Genomic DNA, 26,775 nt, shown 5'->3' with positions numbered 1-26,775 from the left:
ACCTCAAACAAACAAACTCAGGCAGAGTCGTTTCCACGGCGCACCCCCCCCCCCCCTCCAACCCCCCTACTGTGTGTTCCGACCGGCACATTAATCTCCAAGCACATCAATTATGAAATAGCTTTTTTGAAGATTAATACTCTTAATGCCACTTCTTGTCATTATAACCAACAGCTAACATTGCTCAGATTCATATAATTACATACCTATTATCGGCCTTAAGAGTAACAAACTACATGGGCATGTTAGTCCTTCTAATAACTGTACAGTGGGGAGTTGGGTGGGTGCTTTAAGAAAAGCCTCTGTGGAACTTTATTACAAACTCTTTTGTGTGTTGACCTCAGCTGCTGGATGAGGAGAAGGCCGTGATTCTGTCGGAGACCGAGAAGCTTGCAGCCTCGTGTCAACAGCTCCAGATGGGGGCCAGGACTCCTGTACAGGGGAAGAGCGCCACCTTTCAGAAGGTAAAGTCACTGCACCACTACTTTGTTTTTCTACTTGTGTTACCAGAGACTTTCTAAAGAGGAGACACAGCACTCAAAAAATACTCCATAGAAATGCATGGGGTTAGTTTGTAATGTCAATATGGCCGTTGTCTACACATATCCCACCCCTTCCTCGGCAAAACGTCGACATGTGAATACATTGAGCCAATCATGTGGTGTGATGTGAATACATTGAGCCAATCATATGGTGTGTTGTGAAGACATCGTGCCAATCATGTGTTGTGATCTCGCCGCTGGAGCAAGATTGGTGTCGTGAAGCCTTGCGCACGCGCAGTTCGACCCAACGACTGTGCCCGATGAGTGCCCATAAAACGTTTGTATATGGCCGCCGAGTGGAGGGACTTGCCTAAAAGGACTTTGGTGTTACTCCCATAGTCTGGTAGGCAAAGGTGCTAGAGCACCAAGGTCATGGATTTAATAGCTCAATATACGCCAACTGTAAGATCAGTGAAACATCATCTGGGAACAACGGGACCAAGTAATATCATAATTATAATTATTTTTAAATGATAAAATAATAATTTCATATAATAATATTAAAATGTGCAATGTTTCACACATGCATCATTGTGCACATCGAGATTGGCTTCATTGCTGCATTAACCAGCCACATCCTCCCCATTCTAAAGTTAGACTAATTAGTGAACCTGCACCCTCAACCTCATAGCCCATCTGTTCTTAGACATGAATGTGATGACCTGACAGCCTGAGCAACAGAACAGATTGCTGAATGTGGAGCAGCAAAAGCTCTCTGTGCCAGCATGGGGACTAATCTATTTTTTTTTGCCAATCCATCTTGTTAGCATAAACAAGAAGAACTGCAGTAAGAATGCTGATGAAGTGATAAGGGTTTGTGTAGGACTATGGTTACACAGCATTCCTACTCTGCCTGAGCTACAGCATTTAAATAAGTTGAAATTGACGAACAGTTTAAAAAGCCTGAATTTATCTTCCTGTCAGAAAACTTAGTTGAGGTCAAGGCTAGACATTACAAATTCCTCTATTGATATTTATACTGATGGGAACACTTTGGTCGGGTTGCTTTGTATATGCCTTAATCAGCATTATTGTTTTGTTTTAACATTCATCATAATAGTTTTATATAATAATCATTTTTGTTCTATTTTTTCAGGTGGAATCATCAATCCAAAACACCAAAGGAGTTATGACTGTGGTGGTCTTTCTGTTGCCAGTCTGTAGTAAGCTCATAAGAAAGGTACAGTTGTCCTTGTTCCACACTCTGCAATTGTTGTAGCATGACATCTACTGTACAGTATGTGCCGTTAGTGAATTAGATATAATTAGATTATAGATATAGAATATAATATTGCACTAACTAAAACCTGCATTTTTGTATTGCATTTGTAATTACTGTTATTACTGTTTTTTTCTAGTCTGTAATACTAGAAATACTTGAATACTTGAATTTCCCCTTGGGGATCAATAAAGTATCTATCTATCTATCTATCTATCTATACGAAACCCATTAGTAGACTAATTAGTAAATCCAGCAGATTGCTGAAAAATATGGTTGGACTGGATCTTGTGATCCAGACCCAGGATTTTCTCCTGTCATCATCATAGACTTACTTCTCTCTCTGGGTTTGCTCCATCTGCAGTACAAGTCGGAGCGGAGTAGCCTGGGCTCTCCGCAGAACTGGAGGGAAAAACGACAGCTCACACCGGTCAGGGAGGATGCCACCGTCAACGGCAAAAGCAGCAATGGCTTCGGGGTCAAGTCCCTGGAGCAACACATGGCCAGTCTCACCTTCCTGGAGAGCAAATAGCTCCCGTGAAGATGCGTCCAGTCCACCCAGCCAGCCACCCACCCCGTCCCCCCCTAAGTCCTTATCGCCAAGATCTACTGGAGCGTCTGTCTGACTGACCTGTCCGGAGGGCATCATACACATGGGCACGAGAGCGCGCACGCACACACACACACACACACACACTCAGAAAGCAGATTGCAGTGCACTTGCTTAAGGCGTGCCTCTTTCTGTGTTGACGCTCATTTTGCTGTGTGGTGTACAGAACTCCATGGCCTATTTGCCTCATTTTATGTGCACATGGAGGTCGAAGAAAACAGACTCACACACTGACACTGACACACACACACACACACACACACAACATCAGTCAGTCTGTGCATGTCTTTCTGTATAAGCAAGCCTCTTGTTTACTGTATTCATGCAAAAAAAGCTGGTGTTCTTTAAACCATATAGGTATGACTGGGCTTCTCATCGACCTCGCCAACTTTGCTTAGGAAAAAGAAACGGTTAATCTGAGATCCTGGCGCTGCAATGCAAATGAGAGTGGCCTTCAAGACACTTTAGAGACCCACTAATCCATCTGCCTCACTGTTGCCAAATATGTATATTAAATTGGTCAATCATCAGTCAGTGCACTTGGCTTGCTAATAGGCTATAACATTAACTCCCCACGCTTCACACTACCTAAATGGGGAATGATTTTAAATTATCGCCTTTTAAACGTCTGGATTATTGTCATCAGAGTACGATAAAAAAATATATATTTTCAAGGAAAAAAAGAATGATTATTCTAAAGGATGTGTGTCTTTGCCACAAGAGTATGTTGACTGTGTTTCAATGTGGGGGACATCGATTCCCTTTAAAATGTATTTGTTATATGGGTTCCCCGTAAGGACTGCCATGTAGGTCACTGTGATACATATTGTTGTTGTACTTGAAACATAAAAAAGATGTCTATGGAAGTAATGTTTGGTACTTTAAAGAATATTCAAATGGTTAGAATGAAGACAGAAAAAAAGCTGAATAACGTGTGCAGCTAAGATACTGAGAAAACATCTCAGATGATAACAGCTAGTTTTGGACCATCAATCCTTTTGACAGTTTGAATGATTGCTAAGCCAACAGAAAAAAAATCTAAAAATATACCTTATTTTTCTTAAAGTATGGATGATTGTCATTTATTTATGTATTCTCTACAAAAAATAAATAAATATTCTGCTGTACAATATCACCTGCCTTGGATGAGCTAAGAATGAAAACGTACAATACTCTAAGTCTGAACATGACAACTATTTTGAGTTAACACAAGCTTTTATCTTTGACAACCTTTATCACAGTTTTCAAATATTATAAAGAAAAGAAAACAAAAGTGTTTTTACCTGTCAAGGATGTCTTATCAAACAGCATATTCTTGAACAGTTTGTTGTCTTGTTTGTTTGTATCCTAATGAACTTTTACAAGCTTTTAAATTAATCATAAAAAAAAGAAACTTCACTACTGAAATGCATAACTATGTTTGAAGGCACAGTGCAGTAGTTTTCAGTGTGTGCTAATTGCTAACCAAGAAGGGAAATTCCCAAGCCTATGCGTCTTGTCTTATACATGGCATCTTTGATCCATTCCCAGTTCTTAAATGCATGATGTCTTGGAGCCCCTGGCATGCTGGACATCTTTAATGAGCCTGAAGTGCAGGGCGGAAATTAAGTACAAATTCCTGAGTCTCACGCTGTCAGATATTTTCAAAGCCATTCTATATAAATTACAAAGTATTTTTAAATCTTCAATGGCCTGGTGCACACCTGAATTCCAGCACAGTATAAGCCCTGTGAACAGTCGAAGATCTCAGTGCTGGTCACTCTCTAAGGCAGTACGCCAGTCCACTGGCTGGCCAGTTCACCACACCAGCGCCTCCTCAGCATGGCTCTGGTTGCTGATTGGTTCGTTTGGAGATGACCTCTTCGTATTGCTCTCTGCTCTGCAGACCTTCCGTAATACTTTTGCTCTCCTCGAATTTTGGCAGGATTACGGCGATGTAGCCTTCGGTTGAGGGCTGTTGGAATTAATCGATAGAGATTATTTATTTTTTTTCAATTGATGCATTGATGCACAAATAGCTGGTGATAGCAGTAAAAAAAGAACTCTGTCCACACACAGTTTGATCGCATTATATTTCAAATGGCACAGGAAAGCATGTAGAATCAATCAACAGGAGAAAGGTCATGAAAAGATGTATTAACCTTTTCCAGCAAGAGGTTTGGTCTTGTCAGAATGTCTTCATTTACTTCCACCAGACGGCCTCTGATGCAGCTGTCAAGAGATGTATTCATTTCAGAGAGTAATTATCTCAGTTATGTCGAGCCAGAATAACAAGAGTTGTCCACTTTGTGTTTAATGGTACCTTTTATTCACTTGTCAATGGGTTGTAATTTCAGATACCTTCAAAGCCGCTAAACGGAGGTGCTATTCAGACAGAAACTGACCCATGTAGATCTGAGAGTAGTCAGGTGTCATGTAAACACAATTTTAATAAGATGTTTATAAACAAACATCATGTTGTAGACATTAGGGCTGCACATTTAATCCATTTTTAATTGAAATCGCAAATTGCACTGAGACAATTAGGTAATCACAAAGGCTGCAATTAATTGTGCAGCTTGCAACCCAATGGTTAATCTGGTCACACATCTATGATCAACAAAATTCCTGGCATCCCCCCTACAGTGAAGCTCACCTAACAGGTGTACTATGCTTCTCATGCACTAGGCATGCTCACCAATCGGGGTGGCCCAACTTAACTTGAAATACTAAACTGAAGCTTGTCTTTCAAAAATTATGTCGCAAATCAAATTGCAATTGCCATATCTGTCCGAAGAAATATATATTTTCCTCAATTTGTGCAGCTCTACTAGACATCCTTCAAGAGTAATGTTTAAAATATCACCTCAACAAAGGCTACATTCACATAACTGTATGAGAGTAATGCAGTGAGGACTGAAGACTGCTCCCAGTCCTTACCTGAAAATGGTGTACTCTACTCCATCAGTGCAGGTGATTCTACAGAGTGGTGCATATTCTGTGAGAAACTGGCCTCCCTGGAAGAAAGGAAGAACCATCAATGTAAGTTTCACATCTAAATACCTTGGGATATATTGAAAGTATGATTTTTGCAAAAGGAGTTGACCGAATACATACTCGCTTTGACTTTCCAGACACTTTATTGTTCAATCGACTGCAGCCAGCACTTATCTGGTAATTGATGCTTTTAATTGAACGGCCATTCTGAAGGATAGGGTGTGTCTCAGCAAGGGTGATCACACAAATTCTGTGAAAAATGCAACAGATATATCAAGAAAACAAACATCTGTGCAACTAGAGAGAACATTAACACAACATCCACCTACATGACAGAACTAAAAGCCACTACACCATAAATTACCAGGGTTCATTTTCTACCCTGTGGAGGTTTTGTTGCAGTTTTTTAATGGAGAGAAACAACGCCTGTTTTTCCACATGTGGGTATTCATTCATCCCTTCCAGATCACTCAAACCTCCTCTTAATTAACCTGTTACCTGTTGGAGTGCTGTAAGATGCAGAAGTCCTCACATGCTTTTCCTTTCATATCTAAACGGAACAAATTGAGACAGTGATGATTTCAAAAACATAAGTCACAGAGACAAAACTACATAACTCACAGCAGCATAGATTAAGAAATTAGTTTATCACCACCACAGAGGTTTGACACACATGATAGCCTACTATTTGATTCACTCATCTCAGTCAGCCTACCTGTTCTATACCAACGTGTGTAATATCGGTCAATCACAGAAGGTGCCTCTTTATGTTCTGATATATCCATATTGCGAAATGCAGGTCAAGGCCGACTTGCTGGATACAGCTTTGACAAAAACAGGACAATTACAGCTACTGGATTCAACCCCACAATCTGAAGATTTCTGGATAAATAGAAGTGCAAGTGGCACATTTAGGAGTCGACTTTCTTCCTCGCGATTTCACTAGTTAATTTCATGCAGCTGAACGGCTCTTTACTGCCATCTGCAGAAGTGGAGGAGCAAGTTTGTCGATTAGCAGTCTAATCATAAACATCATTATTTATTACAGACAGTCTTTACTTGTAAACATCCATATGTATTTACCATGGTAATTTATAGTCAACTTCCATAAATAAATCGAACATAGATTTTACTGATTAAATGGCATACTACTAATCAGCCCTATTGTGATAAGACAGAAGTTAAGTTAAGTTAGGTTAAGTAAAGTCAAATGTATCAACTTGCCTGTAGCTCTTCTTCTGTCTCTATTTTATTTCTGACAAGAGTGAACATTCATACACAAAATCTGAGAGCTTTGTCATCGGAACGTCAGACGTTTTGTGTTGTTTCCGTCGTACATTATTTTTGTTACACAACAGAGCTATCCAAGATGGCAGCGCCCGTCATAGAAACATGCCATGTCGCATGCTGTGCAAATCGAACTCCTAAGGTCGTATCTTGGAGCAAAAGAGGCCTGATTGCTTTCGGGACATGCCATTCTGTGGTCCTGTATGATCCTCAGGTAATTAGTTCTTTGGTGTGACCGTTAACTGTGTAATATGTGGCATATCGCTGACTCGTTTTTGTAAGATGGCGACCTGCTTCAAACTGTCTACTTAAAGTACACATAATTGCCAGATAGATTTTTCTGCACATTGTTTCATTGTCCGGTTGTTATTGTAGGCGATATTTAATGTATCTACTAGCTGAATTGCGCGTGGCCACACTCCTAGGTTGACTGTGGGGTAGCTATGTTACGTGCAGCAACCAAAGTTGACAACTTGTTTGTATGAACGTGAATGATTAGAGCATCACATCAAGGGTCCTTACTTTTGTCCTTGCCACGCTTATGGTTTTATTAGGAGAGAACCACATTTGCCATTCTGAACGGACACACTGCTCGGGTGAATGCTGTCCAGTGGGTACACAGACCAGACTGTGGTGAGTGAACATGGCATGATGCTACATTCTACACTTGGAACCCACAGTCGCTTTAACTTCCCTCTGCCCAACATAATAATGTTCTTCTAATACAGGTCCCGAAACAGAGTTGGTGTCAGGAGGGTCTGATAATAGCGTCATTGTCTGGACGAACGTGGACGGCCAGGTGGGTACAGTCAGAATAATGCTGATGTTTTATTTGAAAAAGCGAAATGTTGCAAAAACGTTGCTTTGGCTTTTTTTCAGAACAAATTTAATTTCAGTGATCTATGACTAAATCAGTTTATAATGTCTACTGTTTAATTGCCAGGAAAATGCTCTTTGTCAATCACTGTATTATTTTGCCTATCCATAGAATCCATCCTCAGTGAAGTGTGTTGGACACACTGGGCCAGTGTGTGCTGTGGATGCTGTTCCCCTGGACTCCTCCCAGCTGCTTGTTGCATCTGCAGCATCTGACTCCACGGTGAAGCTATGGCTCAGAGGTGGCAATGGGAAAGGTAAGTCGTAATCTGCAGGGGTCAGAACTGTGGGTGTTTATCAGACCAATCAGCTGTAGTATCTGACACAAGGACAGTACAATTATTCTGAAGGGTGAGAACAGTCAGTGATAATAAATACATACTATGTACAGTATATAGTATAGTATAGTATAGTACATACTATGTAACACAATCCTCAATTCAGTTTGAATTATTTAGATTAAAGCTTCCATCAATTTGAGGTAAGACACTCTACAAACACCCGTGCTCAATTTTGTAACTACCCTGCCACCTACTGGACAGCAGTGGTAATACTATACATGTTTGAGTTGATGGTTCTGTCTGGTTTATGTGTGTGCGCGTTTTCTCTTGGATTTACATGTTTCATGTGTTATATAATCTGTTAACAAATGTATTGTTTTATTGCTGTATGTTTGTTTTATGGTATTATTAAAACTTTTACTAGGAATGACTCGTATGTAATGCTTCTTCCATGAAGACATCAAAACATTATAAAAAAAGCATTATATTTCCCTACAAACTTTTATGGATTCAGACATACAGTACAAAACAGAGCCCTGCCTTAGGCTGCGTGTGTGTGTGCGTGGTTGTGTGTGTGCGCGCGCTTGCGCCATGGTTGGACTTCATCCTCTGATATGTGTAGACAGACACATGAGCCATTGTGTTCCTCCTCTCCCTGGGCATCAGAGAATGAAGCAACAGCCCCTGACAGATGTCATTATCAGTACACGTTGGAAAAGCACAATAACTTCACCCCTCTGCTATTCTGACAAGCAATTAGGATGGGGGTAGAAGGGAGGGTGCAGAGTCCGGTTAATTGTTTGTCAGAGCAACTTATAATTATTTGTCAGATATTTCTTGACTAATTGCGCCTTAGACTAATTTGTGTGTGTGTGTGTGTGTGTGTGTGTGTGAGAATGATTGTTTTTTGTGTTTTTTTGTTCCCCCTCTTCCTTAGCGGAATGCCTGCAGACGCTGTCTTTTGGGAGTGGCTTCATGATGGATGTCTCCTTGGCACTGTTGCCAGGCAGCGGAGGTAAGCCATGGACGACTGAACGCTCTCTCTCTCTTTCTTTCTCTCTCTCTCTCTTTCTTTCTCTCTCTCTCTCTCTTTCTTTCTCTCTCTCTCTCTCTCGATCACCTCATCCATCTCCATTGCCACTGCTTGCCTCTCTGTAAACGACAGAATGTCATGTTGGAAAAAACATCTGCTCCCTACCTTATTATGTCAGTGTGTGACTCTGAGCCTGCCCTTCATGTCAGCCCTATGAGGGATGTGCTGTGGTCACATCTGGCTTTGGTATTTCTTCCTGGTCTTACACAAGAAGACCTTTTCAGATCAGGCCAGGGACCACGTGTAAGATGTTTAGTCATTCACCAGTTTTTTGACATGGACTAGTCAATATGATATCTACTCTTAGAAAGCCTTTTAAAAGTATGCCATTCTAACACGGTCACTTTCAAAAGTATATGCCAGATTATGTTTTATGTAGCATGGGGTATTTCGTATTATATTATGTGAAATCATTTAGGCATTAAGGTGGTAATATCAGGTTTGGTGGTAATTGTAGTTGTTGTGAATGTTATGAAAATATTAACAATGCCAATGATCATTGGCCCATAGGGAAGCTGTAATATGTTCTGGATGGGGTGTGGTGGGGTGTTGCTTGTGGAGCAGATAATAAAGGCATAATGAAATGTCAGAATGAGTTACTGAGGTTTTTTGTTGCAGTACCCATTCTGGCCTGTGGGGGAGATGACAGCAAGGTTCACATCTATGTGCGGCATAGTGATCAGGTAAGAAAACCTTATTAACAGTAACATCAGCAGTGTGATGTGACACAAGCGTGTACTAATGCGTTGCTTGTTCTGAGCAGTTCCAGAGGGTGTTGTCTCTCCAAGGTCATGAGGACTGGATCCGTGGCGTGGAATGGGCAGCCAGAGGTAGGGCCTCTCCATTTGTGTGTTCTGTGTGTGTGTGTGTGTGTGTGTGTGTGTGTGTGTGTGTGTGTGTGTGTGTGCGCGTGTGCGCATAAGTTCATGTGGCAGGGTTCCCACGGTCATGGAAAACCTGGAAAAGTCATGAAATTATAATATCCCTTTCTCCAGGCCTGGAGAAGTCATGGAAGTTTTGGAAAACTCATGACATTTCATTTAGCCATACAAGGGACATAAGTAGGAGGTAGCGTATGGCACATTTATTCTGATGTTGTTTAAGTTACATTTCATAAGCTCCCCTGTGACATAAAGTAAGTAATTACGTACTTACAGGCCGTGGAAAGTCATGGAAAGGTTTTGACATTTTGACAATGAAAAAGGGTGGGAACCCTGATGTGGAAATCTAAAGCAGAATGTAAACTGTTGTCCGAACATCCCCATAGTGGGACAATGTATTAGATTGCGGGAAGACGGAGTCTGTTTCTAGTAACTGATTGCTTCAAGGTGAGGTTAATCCCATAGTTCTGAGTCACATATAGAACAGTGCTATTAACTACAAACTGGAAGAAATTCCAATTCCTTTCAATGACTCTGGAGGTTTGAAAGCTCTTTGGCCTGTGTGCTCTTTAAAGTCACTTTCCAGGGTTTGACCCAACCTACTTTATTTGTTTATGTGATAACTCAAGTGTTACCAAATTTGCTGAGTCCATGAGAACATTTTGGACGTCATAAGACGTCAGGGCAACCTTGTGTAAGACTATGCCTCCAGCCCTTTAAACGAACGAACTTCATGTTGTTCCTCCAGTCTATTATTAAACTCCCCCCACGGTCATTCTGTGCTGTTAAAGAATTCGGAACAGAAGCCTCATCACAAATCTGCCATCCAATAATAATAACACAATTAAAAAAAGAAAAGAGAGGTCATGTGCTAGTAATATTAAAAAAGGCTGGCCTACCTACCCACCCACGCGCACACCCACCAGCGCTGTGTCTTTTCATTTGACGGGCGTCTTGGGCGACGCGCTGCATTATGCATGAAGTAGACGCAGGCCTGACAGGCATGTGGAGCCACAAGCCTCTCCGGCCCTCTGAAATATTGAAGCAGCAGAGCAGAGCAGAGGAGTGTTTTTTAGTGTGTCGCACTCTCTACTCGCTAGCTACGTCTGAGACTGACCTGAGGGAGTGGGCAGACTGGGTGGATGGGTGGGGAGGTTGTGTGTGTGTGTTTACGAGGGGGGTTAGTCTTGGTGTCCTCTGGGTGTGTCTCTTTTTCATGGCTCCCTGTCCCTTATCTTGTCCTCTTTCCACTTCTACCCCTTCTTTCACTCTCTCTGCTCTTTGTTCAGGATTTAGTTTGACATGTACTGTTTTAACACTTGTTTGAGCCCTCTGCTTCTTTCCTTCCCCCCTCTGCTCTCCCACTCCTTCTCCCCCTCCATCCCTCTTCTCCCCTTCCCTCCTGTTTTACCTCTCTTCTCTTCCTCTTTGGTTCCCTCCCTCTTTCTCACCTCCATCATCATCATCATAATCTCTCTCTCTCTCTCTCTCTCTCTCTCTTTCTCTCTCTCTCTCTCTCTCTCTCTCTCTCTCTCTTTCTCTTTCTCTTTCTCTCTCTCTTTTTTTCTCTCTCTCTCTCTCTCTCTCTCTCTCTCTCTCTCTCTCTCTCTCTCTCTCTCTCTCTCTCTCTCTCTTTCTATCATGTGCAGATGGGGAGCTCCTGCTGGCCAGCTGTGCTCAGGACTGCATGATCCGCCTTTGGAAGCTCTTCGCCAAGGCCCCGCCCGAGGAGCTTGACCAGGAGGCAGGCCAGGGGGAACCTGTGCTCCGGCTCAAAGAGAACGTCTTTGAAGTGGCAGAGAATGGTAATGTGTGAAAGAGAAAAGAAAGAGCTAAAAAAAAAACTTAAATTAGTTTTTATCAGTCCATTGTGAATGTCTGTCACATTTTAGGTTATAGGGTCCAGAACCTGCCAATACAGCTAATGCTAGTCGGAGATTTGAAAACAAAACCTCTCCAAATTTGTATCAGTTTTATCAGGAAGTGTAGACAGGAAGGCCTCCCGGTCTCTCTGTTTTATGTAGCTCTGTCACTGATATTCTCATATTTGATTGACACCCACATGGCCCATCCCTGACTTTAGAATCTGATTAGCGGGACAAAAGCTGACTGCTTAGAATCTTCTGAGGCGAATATCCCTGGGAATTTGACCAGGCTGTTTAATGGCATGTCCAAATCAGTAAACTCACAAGCTGTGTTTTTAAATCAAACCTCCCGTTGGATTGCGTAGGTCTGAATACCTGTGTGGGTTTAGTCATGTCTCTTTTCCGTATGCATGTTTGTATTTCCAGGTTGTGTTGGTGCGCTTCCAGCTCTGATGTTTATTCATTCCCTTTAATCACAGGCACTTCGTCAGTCTTTGCCATGTCTCTGGAGACGGTGTTGGCTGGCCATGAAAACTGGGTCTATGGTGTGCACTGGCACCCGTCACACATCAAAGGTAAGGATCTTTTTACTTTCATATCAGGGGCTTTTACATTGGCGTTGTGTGTGTTTTTTTTCTGTAGATGTTTTTTTTTTCTGTAAGGTTTTCCAGACAATTTCACTTTATTCTGGAAAGAAAAGCTTTGATGAAATAGGAAGGGTTTTGGAAATGTTTATGCAAAGCGCTTTGAATTACCTTTTTGTATATGAAATGTCCAGCTGTCCAGTTTTTGTTCTAATTATAGGAGTACCTGAAGTTCCTTTGTTCCTTTGTCTCCCCCTGCAGATGGGAAAGTGCAACAGCCGCTCAGCCTGCTCTCAGCATCCATGGACAAGACCATGATCCTTTGGGGCCCGGAGGAGGACTCGGGCGTGTGGGTAGAGCAGGTGAGATTGGCCTCACTACAGGGCTGCTTGTAAAAAAAAAAAATGAAATAATAACACATGGTCTTTGGCAGAGTTAGTCTATTTGTAAATTAAAAACGTTTAATAGGCGATAACGTTTCGGCCAAACCATTATCACCTATTAAACGTTTTTTTTCATTTACTCTGAGTGTGCGGCACCTTCCTTCTCTTACATTAGATATACACACCGGCAGCCAGCACCTCATCTTGGTGTGCCTTACATCTCTCCTCCATAGAGTTAGTCTATTTACCAGTAGACTAGCTGTGCTGTTCATAAAGTGAGGGCCTCCATGCATTGTCCAGGTGTCAGAAGGGACATCAGTGGAAGTGACTGGCACTGACCTGGTCCCGATCTGACATGAATGTGGATGCAGACCAGTTAATCTATGCCAGGTCAGAGACACATTTCACAGCTCTTTAGGTAAGGGTATTGGGTATAAAAAGAGCATTCCAAAGAGGTAGAGTCTCTCAAAAGTAATGATTCAGAGGTATTAGTCACTTAAAACCTGTTTGGGCAAATAATGCAAATTTTAAATCATTGTATGGGCTCAAAAAAACTTCCGATAACCATTGTCTATGAATGAACATGGATAGTTTGATGCTCCATCCACACAGGCTGGTTAAAAGTCTACCATGCAAAGAAGAAATTATATTTAGACCTGATTCAGAAATTCTGCCGTCTTATCTTGGCCCGAGCTCATTTAAGATGGACTGAGGCAAAGTAAAAACTGTCATGTGGTTACACCAATCAAAAAATTGGAAATCATGGACTGCATCCTCAGGGCTAAAGAGGAGAGGGACCATCCAACTTGTTATTGGTGCATATAGTTCAAAAGTCAGCATCTATGGTGGTATGGAAGTGCATTATTGACTATGGCATGGAAGCTTGCACATCTGAAAGGCACAATTAAAAGTACACTATGCAGGTTTAGGTATTTTTGGCAACTGTAGATCTACCTTTAGAGTCAGGATGTATTTATATGTTACTCCGCTATTGTAAATAGCAAATTTCTTGCAACTTATTGTGAAGGTGAAGGATTAACAACAGGCAAAAACTATCTCCAAAGACCTATTTCTACTGACAAGGTAATGTTTCATGAAAAACATGATTAAGAAGACCTCTGAAGAGAAGAGCATCTGAAATCATATATTTGACAAGAATGGGACAATATTTCATTCTCAAAACACTAGCAACTGGTTTCTTCAGTTCCCAAACATTTACAGCCTGTTGTTAAAAAGGTCTTTGCACTATTCTCAATTAAATACAGGGTTTGCATGATTTGAAATCATAGCATTCTGCTTTATTTATATTTTACACAGCGTCCCATCTTGGAAGCGTGGTTGTTAGTTGATAATACCGGTATGCGTCACATCAGGCTTCAGATCTTGTTGCCAAAGCTTACCGTTTTGTGTGAACTGTTATGGACACACTTACTTATGCAGCCTTTGGTCACCACCACGACTGACTTAAAAACGATGAAGGTAAAGGAAAGACAGAGCAGTGGGTAGTGGGCCGTTGGCGTGCCCTCTCTCTCCGTTTTTTTCCGCTCCGCTCTGTACCATCGGTCCACCCTCGCCCTCTTGTCCTCCAGACCACCTCTGCAGTCTCTCGATCTCTGCGGTGATGCTCGGGCAGTCCAATTGCCTGCAGAACCAGCACAAGCCTTCTCTGCTGGACCCCTCATTTTTTGGACCATTTAGAAATAGAAACATCTGTCACACTCCCCCACCCTAATCCGCACACGCACACGCACACACACACACACACACACACACACACACACACTGCCCTTCTCTTGTCTATTCAGTGAAACTGAAATAGAGTGTGGAAAAATTTCCAAGAACATTAGCTTTATTTCCATCTAGGGGTTTGTTGAGCAGCAGATAGGTGAATTCTTGCACATGATTGGTAGGGGTCTTTGTACCTGAGGTAACCTGCCCACACCAAACCCCCCCCCCCCCCCCCCCCTCCACCACCCTTCCTGGTGTCAACCTCAAAGGCCCTGCTGCGTCTCACCTGCTGATGATAAGCCCCCCCCTTCTTTTACTTCAACAGCTGATCAATAGGAGTGTCTTCCTTTTGATCTTTTTTTTGCATACAATCACCACTACTTGTCTCTTGTTTTTCTTCTTCGTTTCTTTACTTTCCCCTTCCACACAACCAGCAGAAAGGGGATCCAGTTTTCTGAGTGGCACGTGATTGCTAATCAAGCCTATGTCACAGTAGTTAGTTGACTTGCATGCTGGTACATTTGATTAGGAAGGAGGTGGGAGATTCCTCTAATTAGAAAAGAAAACAGTGTTTTGTGTCAGAGCCAGAAAAGGGAGAAAGCTCCCTTTTTTTATCCTTTTTCTGTGGTCCATGTAATGTAGATAAGGGAGGTAAGATTTTTTTTTACCAAGGCTCTGCTCCCACGACTGTGAAAATGCACTCCAGTGATCTTCTCTTTCTCTCAGTATTAAAGTAAATATTGTATGAAGCACACTGGGAACTGTTTTTTTTTTATAATCAAAAAGTGGGGAGGGGGGAAGCCTTTGAACTGACAGGAGCCCTGCCTACAAAGGGAACCAGCGTCTGTTCTTGCACGCCGACCCAGATACCCACCCGTAATCACTTATTTCCACTGCCTAACCGATGAGTGGACCGCTTAAATAAGTGGGAGATGTGGAACACATGCTAAATATCATTTTGACAAAAAGGAATCATCAAACTTGCTGGTGCCCTCAAAAAGCTACACAAGCGGTCTCTCAATAATAGAATACACACGTTAAACACAGTTTGTAACTTCCGAATTTGTTAAACATTTTTTACTGTCTTAGGCAGACTCATAATAAATGCTGGCCCTGAGTCATTTTTGAAGGCAACAGTATGGAAGCCCTGTAGAGCCCCCCTGGTCGCAGAGTGACTAAAGACGAGACGGAACAGCAAATGACCAACATCTCAAAGGCTAATTATAACCATTTAACAAGGAACCCTTTCCCCACAATGATTAGTGTAATTGGTCAAATTTACCGCCAAGCTGGCGAGCAGTGGGGAGGCCCGGCATACCGCTGCGTACGACCCGTCCCACTAACGAGCCCCGCTGTCACTTAAAAGCTGTGTGTGTGCGTGGAAGGGCCGGAGGGGGTGGGGGATGAGGGGGGAGTTTGGATTGACCCCAAGGAGACACTACTCCCAGGCACCAGGTTGTAGTTGATTGAGCTAAATACTCAGGAAGCAGTGATGTTGCTTAGCATCCTAGCGGAGACTGATAGGCCTATGTAACCAACATGAGAAACGATCATCTCTTTGGAGCTGTCTTGAGTAGTCTGTTATAGTTTAATTCCATGAAGGAGAAAAAACATCTTTTGTATGACCTTTCTATTCCTTTTGTTGTTTTCAGCAAAAAAGAGATACATTATGAATGAATTTATGAAGTAGGCTAATGACAATTGAATGGGATAACTGGATGCACATCTTTTCCTCAAGAACTTGCAAATTGGAACATGGCTTGGATTGATTCTGCAACTGTGCACTGCTGTCGCTCTTGTCAGGTTTCAGTATGCTCTGCCAAACACGAGCATATTGGTTTTCAAGATGTCTCTTTTCGGTATGAGGGGACCGTCTTGCTTTTTGTCGACTGCCAGTCCCACCCCCCGTCACGCTCAGTCTGGCCTCTAAGATCATACCTCATTCTTCCCTCGTCCCTGTCCTCGCTTGGCACTGTAAAAAAATTACGCCCGCCATCACGTTCCTCCGCATTGAGCAGCTAGACAAATTTCCCACAACAGATCCATATCGCTGTTTTGCTTCATCCTTTTTTCTCTTGTTTCGTTTTGTTTCTCACTCACTTTATGCCTTCCTGTAAACATGACTGATTGCATAGTTACATCCGTGAGCGTTTAAAGTGTGATTTACCGTTACCGATGTGGACCAGAATTCAAAATCAATCTGCTTAATGTTGCTTCACTCTCTCCAGGACAGGCTGGAAGAGATGGGGACCGCTTGGAAGCCAAATGCGGTCTTTATTGTGCGGTCATTAGTTCCGCCTTATCGACGCTTTTAAGGGCTCTGGTTGGAGGAACAAAGATTTGAAGGGCATCTTCAGCATACATTCCCCTCCAGCGAGACAAGGATAGGTGTTCAGCGGTCCGAGCTGTGGCCGTCGTGTTGAAAACTCATTACAAGGTTATTAAACGAATGTGTTTTTCTCCCAAAGTAGCCAATTGTCTTGAGGCCGCTTAGGGTTTCAACTCATTGGTTTTCCATCAACGCCAAGGTCAGGGGATTGATTGCTTATGGAGGGCTGTCGAGTGCGAAGAGACGTCTTCACTGTCCTTCCAAATCATGTTTAATGGATGTCCACTTGACCAAATGCAAACATGGAAGTGTGAAGACTGTTTCCAACACCATCACACATACGTACCTATTTCATATTGGGCTAGAGATGTGTCAGATTTTAGATGGAGCTTTTCCTGTGAAGGGCAGGTTGCCTTTGAGGCAATGACCAATATTTTTTTCAAAGCGCCATTTTGTCAAGAGTGCAAGACCCTGGGCCCTGATGGGTATGAGCCATTATTAGTCTCTACCGTGCCTGAAGCTTGAGCTTTTCTACTGACAGGTCACGGGTAGCAATCTCAAATGGCTCGTGTCAAGCCACAGGGAACCAGAGCAAATCCAGCAGAGTGTTAGTTCTATTAACAATCAAATTTAAATGCAGAAATGGTGTTAATTACATAGAAATGATTAAACCATGTTTTAATCAGTTTTAATGGTTGTTATGTGATGGGTTTTACATTGGTAATTGCTTACTGGCAGGTTTTTTAAGTGCATGATTTTGTAAAAATATATTTTTGGTGTAGGCCTATTTCAATGGAGTCATTCCATTAAAATGGATTTTGTTCTGTGGCACTGCCTACGGTAAGATAATAGTGCTGGTTTAAAATGCAAATCTTCAGAAATCCCAAGTTTTTAATCTAGCAGATTTAATTCTCTCTGACGCATGGGGGTCCTTATGTATTATTTTTTCTTTCGTCTTCTGGGTCTCCAACGCTTGTTTCTCAACAAATTATCTAATCTCTTGTGGTGTTTTCTCACAAAAATATCTGTCATAAATATTCATCTAAATATAAACTGCAACAGATTAGCCACGCTCACTCTTTCCCCTCCACCACACACTAATGATTGCTAGCGTTCTCCCCTTGGCCTCTCCGGATCAGGGTTTTTTCCCGACCCTCGCTCAACTCGACTCGACTCCAAATTTGTTGGTGCCGATCCAGGGCTATGTTGTGGAGCCCCACTGTTGCCCTTATTTGTTTAATTTGACACGGTGCGCTGCGACTGTTTTTGCCTTCTTCGGGGCGCATTAGCGCGAGCCCAAGTGCAATTTATGCCTCCCTAACAGGCGGCACTTTGCATAATTCCTGCGCTGGCTTGTCTTGCTGATTTATCTTGCGTCCCCTCTGCTCTTTATGGTGCGTGTTTAATAATAGATGGTTGGATGGGGAGCAGACGCGCACGTCGCCTCTGATTTCCAGGATTCGTGGCGGCCATTAATTACATCGCTTTCGCTTTCTCTCTCTCTCTCCCTTTTTCTTCTTTTCATTCTCTATTCTCTCATCTCTCTATTTCTGACTTTCTCTCCATCTCCCAACTCTTTTATCCCCATCATTATTGTGAGGCTGAACTTCACAGATCCCTGCGACTATTTTAGAATGCTCTCTCTCTCTCTCTCTCTCTCTCTCTCTCTCTCTCTCTCCTGCTGTGTTGTGTTGTTATTTGTGTGCCCTAATTGCCTGCTCTCTCTATCCCTCTGCCTTTCTATCTTTCTGTTCTCTTTTTCTTTCTTTCTCTCTCTCTGTGTATTTCTGTGACACCCAGGTGCGGGTCGGCGAGGTCGGGGGGAACACCCTGGGCTTCTACGGCTGCCAGATGAGTCCTGATGGGTCCATGATTCTGGCACACGCCTTCCATGGAGCGCTCCACCTGTGGCATCGAAACCACAGCCAGGAGGTACCCACACACGTGGCATTTAGGAGCAGTTGTGTTGATCATTAAATGTGTGGTCATGTGTGTCCAGTTGGTATAACACAAATGCCTCAGTGTGCGTGCGTGTCTGTGTGTGCGTGCGCCATTATTATATATGCAGTATGTCTATACAGTATGTTTGTGTTCTGTTTGAATTGGTTTGTGTCCTTTTTCTCTGTCATTGTATCTGTCATCTGTATATGTGGAGATGCCAGTGTGCATGTAATGGTCATTATTTGTTCTCCATTACATGTCATTTTTTTGTTTGTATCCATTGTTTCTGTGTGTATAAACCTATATAGTAGCCATATGTATGTAACTGTCTTAATGTGTGTGTGTGTGTGTGTGTGTGTGTGTGTGTGTCTGCGTGCCTGCAACAGGGCTTGTGGAGTCCAGCTGTGGTCATCTCGGGCCACTTTAACTCGGTGCAGGACCTGAGCTGGGAGCCGGAGGGGGAGTTTGTGCTGAGCGTAGGCTCTGACCAGACCACCCGACTCTTCACACCCTGGAGGAGGAAGGGCTGCACCCAGGTGAACCCCCATTCCCTGATACATCCACACATTCTTATTCACAGGCTAGATTCCTGCCAAAACACCCCCAAAACAACTGGTGATATTTCTCTGAAGAAACTGCTGCCCTTCTGTCTTAACAAGATGCCATTTTTGTTGTGATGGTTGTTCCACGTTAGGATTGCATTACACTGAATCTAACTGGGAAATGACCATGTACATTTAGCAGATGTTGTGAAAGAGCTCACAGAAATTAAATGATTGGTTGTCCTCGCAATCTGTTGTGTTGGCAGAGAGGATCCCTCTCTGTACAGTTTGTCAGATTAATATAAAGAAATGTGATAAGAGTCCTGGAATTTGTCATACACTCAAGGCCTGGAGATTTAGCTCTCCATTAGAACAAATAGACATTTGACACTTTATCCACACACAGAGACATATTGATTAGTGTTTGATCATAGCTGCTATGTGAACTGTGTGTAATACCAATACAGTAAACAGAAATTTAATAGATAATTGTAATTATTATAACTAACTGAACTAAAAAAACTATTTTAAAGGAGTTATGCTTCTTTGATTTTTGGACTCTGTAAAGGTTTTAAGTGTGGTTTGATCTAGCTGAGGAGCTTCTAATAGCATTGACATTGCAGTACCATTAGCACAGCATTCATGTCATGGATATATTATCCACACACCCTTGTTCCTCTCCACTCTATCTGTGTTTTAATGATCACACTGGGTGCCCAGGAATCTGTAAACCTGAACGAAAAGGAAACGATCCCCTCGATGGGCTAATATTATTCTTTCATTTTGCGCCCTACATCACCCGAGCCGACAGAGACGAGTTGCGTCGCTTCGCAGGGTCTTTAGCTCCTCGTTTTTACAATGCGGCCACATGTGGGCTTGAATTTTAAACAGTCTCTTCCCCCTGATAAAAAGGGAGCAGGGTGGGGGTTGGGGCGGTGAAAAATAGTTAGGGCTGCCACTTTGAGCGATTACTCGTTTCCTTAAGCCATCGTTTTCAAGCAGGAAGACGTATAATAAGCAAACAGTAATTCGGATTGATCAAAGCACATTTGTCATGGTTAAAACACTTAGTGCATCATCAGCACTTCAGTCGGGACAAGTAGCTGAAATGATTGGATAGAAAGTTGTCTGTGCGTAATGGGGAGAAAGTACGCTTCTCAGCATCTTTGCAGGCAGAGTCGATAGTTGAGATGCTCAAGTGTCATTTGCAATGTTTGCACAGGGAAGTTGCCGCAAACTAGTGCTAGCTAATAATTAATGAATTGTAATGGGGTTTTTTTCCATCATTTTAATTAGAATGAAAGTTTTTGAATGAATAATTATATTAAATATTAACAATCATTTCTGTACAATTTTTCTGTGTTATTCTGCTTCTGTTTCCCTGTCCTATATCTGCACCTTATTTCCTTATCTCTCTTTTTAATCTTTCTCTCTTAATCCCGATCTCACTCATTCTTTACCACTTCTCACTCTCTTTTACCTCTCTCTCTCTCTCTCTCTCTCTCTCTCTCTCTCTCTCTCTCTCTCTCTCTCTCTCTCTCTCTCTCTCTCGCTCGCATGCTTTCTCTCATTTATGCTCTCTTTTTCCCTCTCTCTCTCTCTCTCTCTCTCTCTCTCGCTTTCTCTCATTTATGCTCTCTTTTTTCACTCTTCCTCTCTTTCTCACCTCTCCACTCCTCTCCATCTTCCTTCGCAGCCCACCTGGCATGAGATCTGCAGGCCGCAGATCCACGGCTACGACATGCAGTGTCTGACCCCCGTGGGCCGCTTCCAGTTCGTCACAGGTGCCGACGAGAAGGTGCTGCGCGTCTTCCGCGCCCCCCGCAACTTCGTGGAGAACTTTGCCAACATCTCCGCCACCTCTCTTGACCAGCTGCTGGCCTCCAACGTGAGTCTAGGAAAACATGCAGGACGTTTGCGTATCACAAACTTGCTGCCAGTCTAATTAGCAGACATCTTCGTTCTTAGGCACTGTGCCAGAATTCAGGCATTGGCCGGGCCATTTAAAGGAACACAACCTTTAGCTAGAGACTAACTGGTCTAAGCCATTTTGTGAATTTAAGAATGATTATTTTCTGGGCTGCATCAGGAGTGTTTCAATGAATGAATGCTCAATATGTTGTGTTACTTCCTATGTGTGTGCTCAGGACACCATCGACTTACCTGAGGGGGCCAGCACACCTGCCCTAGGCCTGTCAAATAAAGCTGTCTTTCAAGGTGTTTACAGTTAATTGTTTTGGATGTCTACCTGGTCTTCCATGTCTTCTCTTGGCTTGTCTAATTGGAAAAATATACAGCATACTCTGTTTAGATTCAATACATATAAATGCTTAAAGATTATTGTGCTTCTTAATTGAAGATGTCGTTCTTAATTGGTGTCTGTTCTTTTCGTTTCTTGCATCCACAGGTGACCTGATATCTCAGACGGGGAAACAGGGAGATGGGGATTACAACAGTGTATCAGACCAATATAAAGAGACTCACTTCCAGCCCCTCACTCTCACTGGTAAATAGACTTCAGTGAAGCTACACACGCATTCAACACAACCACCCATAGAGTTATGTAAGGCCAGGGGTGTGCTTGCTTTAAACGACACCGGAGAGAACATACCCTTAGTAGCCTGCTGGTCATGTCTTTACGAGATCATGATGCCCCATTTTTATGACAACTAGCAATTAGTGGTTGGCTGCGGGGGCTGTTATGCAATTTGTGAGAAAAAAAGTTGCAAAATGACTAATGACCGGTGGGGTCAGGACAGGAAGCAGAGAGGTGAACGTGGAATAAAGCGTGTCGTCTATTTCGCTTATTTTCTATTTCTCGTTCCCTATCTTTGTCTGTCTGTCTGTCCTCCTTTCTTCTTTTTTCTCTCTCGCTCTCTCTCCCCCCCCCCTCCTCTCTGTCTTTTCTCTCTCTCTGCATGGGGGTGAGGCCAGGACACAATTAGAGTAAAAGTCTGGGGAATCCGACACCAAATGGAATTGGGCAGTTTGAAGAGAAGGGGAGGTGATGGTGGTGGGGGGGGGGCAGCCGGGGCCATTTCAGGACCTGTGCAAGCGAGCCAGTCAGCCTGTTGCATAAGTGTCTGAGCACAGAGACGCCGGGCCCCTGAATGGGTTTTCCCCACCGGCCAGCAATCGGCGGCACGGCACAGCTAAATCAGGTTTGCTGCCACCTATTCCAGAGCCAACAGACGCTGAAAATTGAGATAAAGGCCAGTTTTTTTTTTTTTTTTGGTGCAAAGCGGAATGGGCTTTTTTTTAGGAGAAAATTGGGTGAGGGATTTCTGCCGACGCGGAGTGGAGGGAAGAGGACAGGGGCTGTCTGCTGAATTAGACTGAAGCGCGGTGTCTAGAGAGGCCGGCTATACGTGTAGCTTTTTATTGCATTGCTTTTATTTATTTGTTTGTCTGTCTGTGTGCCGGGCCTCAGTCTGTCTGACTTGCTCACCACCACCAGCCCCACCAGTTGCTCCCAAGCCTGTGAGCCTGGCGTGTTTGTTTGGTTGTTTATTTATTTATGTTTTCTTGTTTGTATGCACAGCACCTCCGCCCGAGGACCACCTTCTGCAGAACACTCTATGGCCAGAGGTCCAGAAATTGTAAGTCCCCTCCACTCACCACCACCACCACAACAACAACAACCACCACCACCACCACCACCACCACCACCACCACAACCTCACCACTCTCATACTTGACTGAAAGTGCCACAGGACCATTGAGCTGCCTTCATATTTGCCGTCAACCATACACCCCCCCCTCGTTCCATGCTGTTTGTTCATATCATAGCCGAATACTGGAATTATTTTTCATTCTTCTTGATGGAGGTGTCAAGGCGTCGAGTGCTTGTTCCGCCAAGCACCGCGTCCTTCACATCGAAAAAGTCTGACATATTATCCTGACATTTACTCAAAAGTGCAGCCATTGTGTTGTTGATGGTTGCCGGCGGAGACGCCCGCTGAGAAATGTGTTTCTCAATAATACAGAAATCAATCTCAAGTAGGGCCCACTTTTATGTAACTTGTTTTATTTCTTCTTTTTTCTCCCCTCAATCAGTAAGAGCCTTACCTCACCCACATATTTTGCATATAACTATGTGCTTCGGTAATGGCAATTTCAGCTCCAAGTACAAAATGGTTGCCATTGTGAACTCCAGTAAATAACTTCTTCATACTTTTTCAATCTGCTGTTCACATGAATGAAGTTCAAAGCCCAGAGCACAATCAGAAGTTGTCATCATTAGACAGAGAGTTCTTGTGTGTGTGTGTGTGTGTGTGTGTGTGTGTGTGATGTTTGTTTATCCCCTTTATACACACACTTAATGGCTAATGAAGAGCAGCCGCTTGAGGGTCTGCCTAAAAGTCATACCTCTTGGAATTGCCCTTGTCTGTGTGTGTGTGTGTGTGTGTGTGTGTGTGTGTGTGTGTGTGTGTGTGTGTGTGCACATGGTTTGTGGTTGGAAGCAGCTGCGTGGCAATTTTGCTTGATTGATCTGATTGACAGCTCGTTTGCATCCCGGCTCCCAAAGCGAGGGTGCAGTTTGTCCTTTAGCTCGGTGAAACAGCATCGAGAGTGTCTAATTACCCCCCCCCCCCCTCCTCTTCCTCCTATTCTTCCTCCTTCCAGGTACGGCCACGGCTTCGAGCTCTTCTGTCTGGCGTCGGACGCGGCAAGGACACTCGTCGCTTCCGCCTGCAAGGTACCCGCTTGATGACAAGAACATCGCAGTCCACAGTCCACTGCAGACCGCCGCAAAGACATGAAAACCACACAGCCACACAGCTGCCACCCAGTCGTACGACAACTAAACAAACACGAGACACCTGCGCTCACACACACTCACACACACTCACACACACCTGCTCACACAGACACACACACACACTCACTCTCTCTCTCTGTCTGTCTGTCTGTCTGTCTGTCTGTCTGTCTGTCTGTCTCTCTCTCTCTCTCTCTCTCTCTATCTCTCTCTCTCTCTGTCTTTCTGTAACACACTCACACAAAAATATTAACACCCCTCCCTCTCATTCACTCTCTCAACACATGCAAAAACACATTCTCACACACACACAGACACAACACACACACACACACACACTGTTTCCTCTCTGTCCCTACTCCCACACAAACATGCGCACACACACATCGTCACGAACACACTGTGAAATTCCACCGTGTGCTACCGGATGCCGGTGTAATTAATTCATCTCGCGGCTGGTGGCGGTGGTTGGGGTGCTGTCAGCGGTCCCGCCAGGGCACCTGTCTCACACGCCAGCGCCAAGTGTTTCATTAGCTGCTGACCGTGCCGATCGGCCGCACTCCCCAAAGGTCAAACAGGACCTCCAGATCTCCCTTCTCACTGCCCACCCCATGGTCCTCTTCTCCCTCTGTCTCTCTCTGTCTCTCTCTCTCTCTCTCTCTCTCCCCTCTCCCCCTCCCTCTCTTCTCCCTCAGAGTTTCTTCTTTAATTAAGCGTTTTTGTAGTTAAGTTAGGTCTCGGGTGAGCAGGTATTGTCCTGACTTTGGGGTCGTGTTCTGGTGTGAAAGAAGAAAGGGGGGGGGGGATCGAAAAGACAAATATGGCCGGTGCAGTGTCGCCATATTGGGCTCATTAAGCATATTGCTGTGGATGGATGGCTGCAGAGCAGGGAGCTCTGGTCAGTCCAGCTGCCCCTCTCCAGACTGGCGTTAACACGGTGTTGGGTGAGGGCTAGACGTTGATGACCAGACATGTGTTATGGGGAGGGAGCTGCGTTAGAAGCAAGATTAGATTCATCAATTAAAAAGCTTTTTTCTGGCGGCAGGTATACCCCATCACGATTAAATTTACACTAACAGGAATATGGAAAGCACTTTAAAAATTGTTTGATTTTGTGTAATTTCCATAGAATCGTAATTTTAAATGCAAGTTTTGTATAAAATATCCTCATTTAAAGCTTGGCCTAAACATTAAACTAGAGATTATATGCCTTTGTTAAAACTCGTTCTCTTTCATACTCTTTGTAGCTTCCTTTCCCTCATCTATGCATCTTCTTCTCCTTTCCTTTTTTGCCATCTATCCTTTTTCTTTTCTTATCTTTCATCTCTTTCTCACTCCTCGCTCTCCTCCTCTTCTCCCCCCCCCTCCTCCCAGGCCTCTAAGGCGGAGCACGCGGCCATCCTGCTCTGGAGCACCTCCTGCTGGCGGCAGCTGCAGTCTCTGCCGTGCCACAGCCTCACCGTCACGCAGATGGCCTTCTCCCCCGACTCCCGCCTCCTGCTCGCCGTCTCGCGCGACCGCACCTGGTCGCTATGGAGACGCGAGGACCAGGACCCCACCTCTGCCCCCGACAGCACAGGTAGAGACGCACAGCTGTTTGACTCTATTCATCCTGCTTGACAAGAGCAAGGCAAACAAACATTTCTTATTTTTTCAAACTCTATCCTTTCAGATGGCCATTAAGGCATTATTAATCTGTAAAGTCGCAGTGCTGGGAAAATTGTCCAGCCTCCAAGCTGTGGGCTTTTCTGTTTCTCTCTTGGCCTTTTCTTTCCTTCCACCGTCCCTCTTGTCTGCTGCATAGAAAGTGTCCAATTCCCATTCCAGATGAACAGAGGTAAATCACTTGTGACACTAACTAGCCAGAGGTTGTGGACATCTTGCGCTCTCTCTCTCTCTCTCTCTCCTCTCTCCTCTCTCTCTCTCTCTCTCTCTCCTCTCTCTCCTCTCTCTCTCTCCTCTCTCTCTCTCCTCTCGCTCGCATCTCTTGCTCTTTTTCTCTCTCTCTGTTAACCCCCCCTCCTTTTTATGTCTTTCTCTCTCTCCTCTCTCCTGCTATTCCCCCTCACCATCTTTCACACTCACTCTGCTGTCACATTCTGTCTCTCCCTTTATCGCTCTCTTCCTCTCTGCCATTTCTTCCTCCTCTCTCACTCTCTCTCTCTCTCTCTCTCCTCTCTCTCTCTCTCTCTCTCTCTCTCTCTCTCTCTCTCCTCTCTCTCCTCTCTCTCTCTCTCTCTGCTGGAAGGTGGAATCTGCAGTCTGTTCTTGTTCAGGCCTATATTACTCACAGCCACTCGGATGCTGTGTGTGTGTGTGTGTGTTAGAGATGTGTGCAGAGCAGTGTCAGAGTCCAGAGCCCATCAGGCCGCCCCCTCCCCCTCACTAAATGTTGGTCGTGTCAGAAATCTCTCTTCAGCAGTTGAGCCCTGGCCTCCATGTCTTTCCTCTTCCCTTTCTCTCTCTCCTCTCTCTCTCTCTCTCACTGTCTCTCATCTCTCTCCATCTCTCTCTCGCTCTCTCTCACTGTCTCTCAATCTCTCTCCATCTCTCTCTCTCTCTCTCTCTCTCTCACTGTCTCTCCATCTCTCTCCATCTCTCTCCATCTCTCTCCATCTCTCTCTCTCTCTCACTGTCTCTCCATCTATCTCTCTCTCTCACTGTCTCTCCATCTATCTCTCTCTATCTCTCTCTCTCTCTCTCTCTCTCACTGTCTCTCCATCTCTCTCCATCTCTCTCCATCTCTCTCTCTCTCTCACTGTCTCTCCATCTATCTCTCTCTCACTGTCTCTCCATCTATCTCGTCTCTCCTCACTGTCTCTCCATCTATCTCTCTCTCTTTCTCTATCTGTCTGTCTCTCTCACACTATTTTTGTTCC

At 43.9% G+C, this 26,775-nt stretch overlaps 3 protein-coding genes across 8 annotated transcripts in view; 2 read left to right on the top strand and 1 right to left on the bottom strand.

Moving 5' to 3' along the window:
- The window catches only part of ctnnal1 (catenin (cadherin-associated protein), alpha-like 1), a 57,064-nt gene extending 53,561 nt beyond the window's left edge, over positions 1–3,503 (top strand). For all 3 annotated transcript variants that reach the window (XM_042076198.1, XM_042076199.1, XM_042076197.1), the window contains 3 exons: positions 345–464; positions 1,639–1,722; positions 2,126–3,503. In XM_042076198.1, the coding sequence (XP_041932132.1) occupies positions 345–464; positions 1,639–1,722; positions 2,126–2,293 (372 nt within the window). In that variant the 3' untranslated portion in view covers positions 2,294–3,503. The remainder of the gene's footprint in view (positions 1–344; positions 465–1,638; positions 1,723–2,125) is intronic.
- Positions 3,504–3,600: 97 nt separating this feature from the next.
- Positions 3,601–6,308, bottom strand: abitram (actin binding transcription modulator). 2 transcript variants are annotated; one of them, XR_006026080.1, is made up of 7 exons: positions 6,063–6,308; positions 5,846–5,897; positions 5,468–5,597; positions 5,291–5,367; positions 4,513–4,582; positions 4,075–4,325; positions 3,601–3,956 (listed from the first exon to the last, which is right to left on the bottom strand). XR_006026080.1 is itself a non-coding variant. In XM_042076202.1 (6 exons), exons 1-6 carry the CDS (start codon positions 6,130–6,132, stop codon positions 4,188–4,190), a joined length of 537 nt encoding a protein of 178 aa, XP_041932136.1. In that variant the 5' UTR covers positions 6,133–6,308; the 3' UTR covers positions 3,933–4,187. The 2 variants fall into 2 exon arrangements, 1 of the variants encoding a protein (XP_041932136.1); XM_042076202.1 differs by having other exon boundaries at positions 3,933–4,325.
- A 385-nt stretch (positions 6,309–6,693) lies between these two features.
- elp2 (elongator acetyltransferase complex subunit 2) overlaps positions 6,694–26,775 on the top strand; it is a 52,496-nt gene continuing 32,414 nt past the window's right edge. For 2 of the 3 annotated variants that reach the window (XR_006026130.1, XM_042076660.1), the window contains exons 1-19: positions 6,694–6,848; positions 7,189–7,267; positions 7,363–7,433; positions 7,514–7,521; positions 7,625–7,767; positions 8,729–8,806; positions 9,503–9,567; positions 9,648–9,714; positions 11,415–11,570; positions 12,110–12,205; positions 12,476–12,576; positions 18,455–18,586; positions 18,982–19,131; positions 20,834–21,025; positions 21,285–21,354; positions 21,545–21,643; positions 22,679–22,736; positions 23,764–23,836; positions 25,271–25,475. Coding sequence is in view for 2 of the 3 variants with exons in the window: in XM_042076660.1 (XP_041932594.1) it covers positions 6,717–6,848; positions 7,189–7,267; positions 7,363–7,433; positions 7,514–7,521; positions 7,625–7,767; positions 8,729–8,806; positions 9,503–9,567; positions 9,648–9,714; positions 11,415–11,570; positions 12,110–12,205; positions 12,476–12,576; positions 18,455–18,586; positions 18,982–19,131; positions 20,834–21,025; positions 21,285–21,354; positions 21,545–21,643; positions 22,679–22,736; positions 23,764–23,836; positions 25,271–25,475 (1,975 nt within the window). In the remaining variant the exon portion in view is untranslated. Of the gene's footprint in view, positions 6,849–7,188; positions 7,268–7,362; positions 7,434–7,513; positions 7,522–7,622; positions 7,768–8,728; positions 8,807–9,502; positions 9,568–9,647; positions 9,715–11,414; positions 11,571–12,109; positions 12,206–12,475; positions 12,577–18,454; positions 18,587–18,981; positions 19,132–20,833; positions 21,026–21,284; positions 21,355–21,544; positions 21,644–22,678; positions 22,737–23,763; positions 23,837–25,270; positions 25,476–26,775 lie in introns of all 3 variants that reach the window. The other variant, XM_042076662.1, reaches the window with a different exon arrangement.

This window comes from Alosa sapidissima, chromosome 21, assembly GCF_018492685.1.
Source record: "Alosa sapidissima isolate fAloSap1 chromosome 21, fAloSap1.pri, whole genome shotgun sequence".
In the NCBI taxonomy this organism is placed as follows: domain Eukaryota; kingdom Metazoa; phylum Chordata; class Actinopteri; order Clupeiformes; family Clupeidae; genus Alosa; species Alosa sapidissima.
The sequence above is the reverse complement of the archived record's forward strand: the minus strand, read 5'-3'. Positions and strand labels throughout refer to the sequence as shown.

Bases quoted from the DNA above. Each gene is read 5' to 3' on its own strand.
- abitram (XM_042076202.1), bottom strand. From the start codon at position 6,132: ATGGATATATCAGAACATAAAGAGGCACCTTCTGTGATTGACCGATAT. The intron at 5,368-5,467 runs GTATGTATTCGG...CCTTTCTTCCAG, and splicing joins TGTCTGGAAAGTCAAAGCGA to GGAGGCCAGTTTCTCACAGA. The intron at 4,326-4,512 runs GTTAATACATCT...TAATTCCAACAG, and splicing joins CAAACCTCTTGCTGGAAAAG to CCCTCAACCGAAGGCTACAT.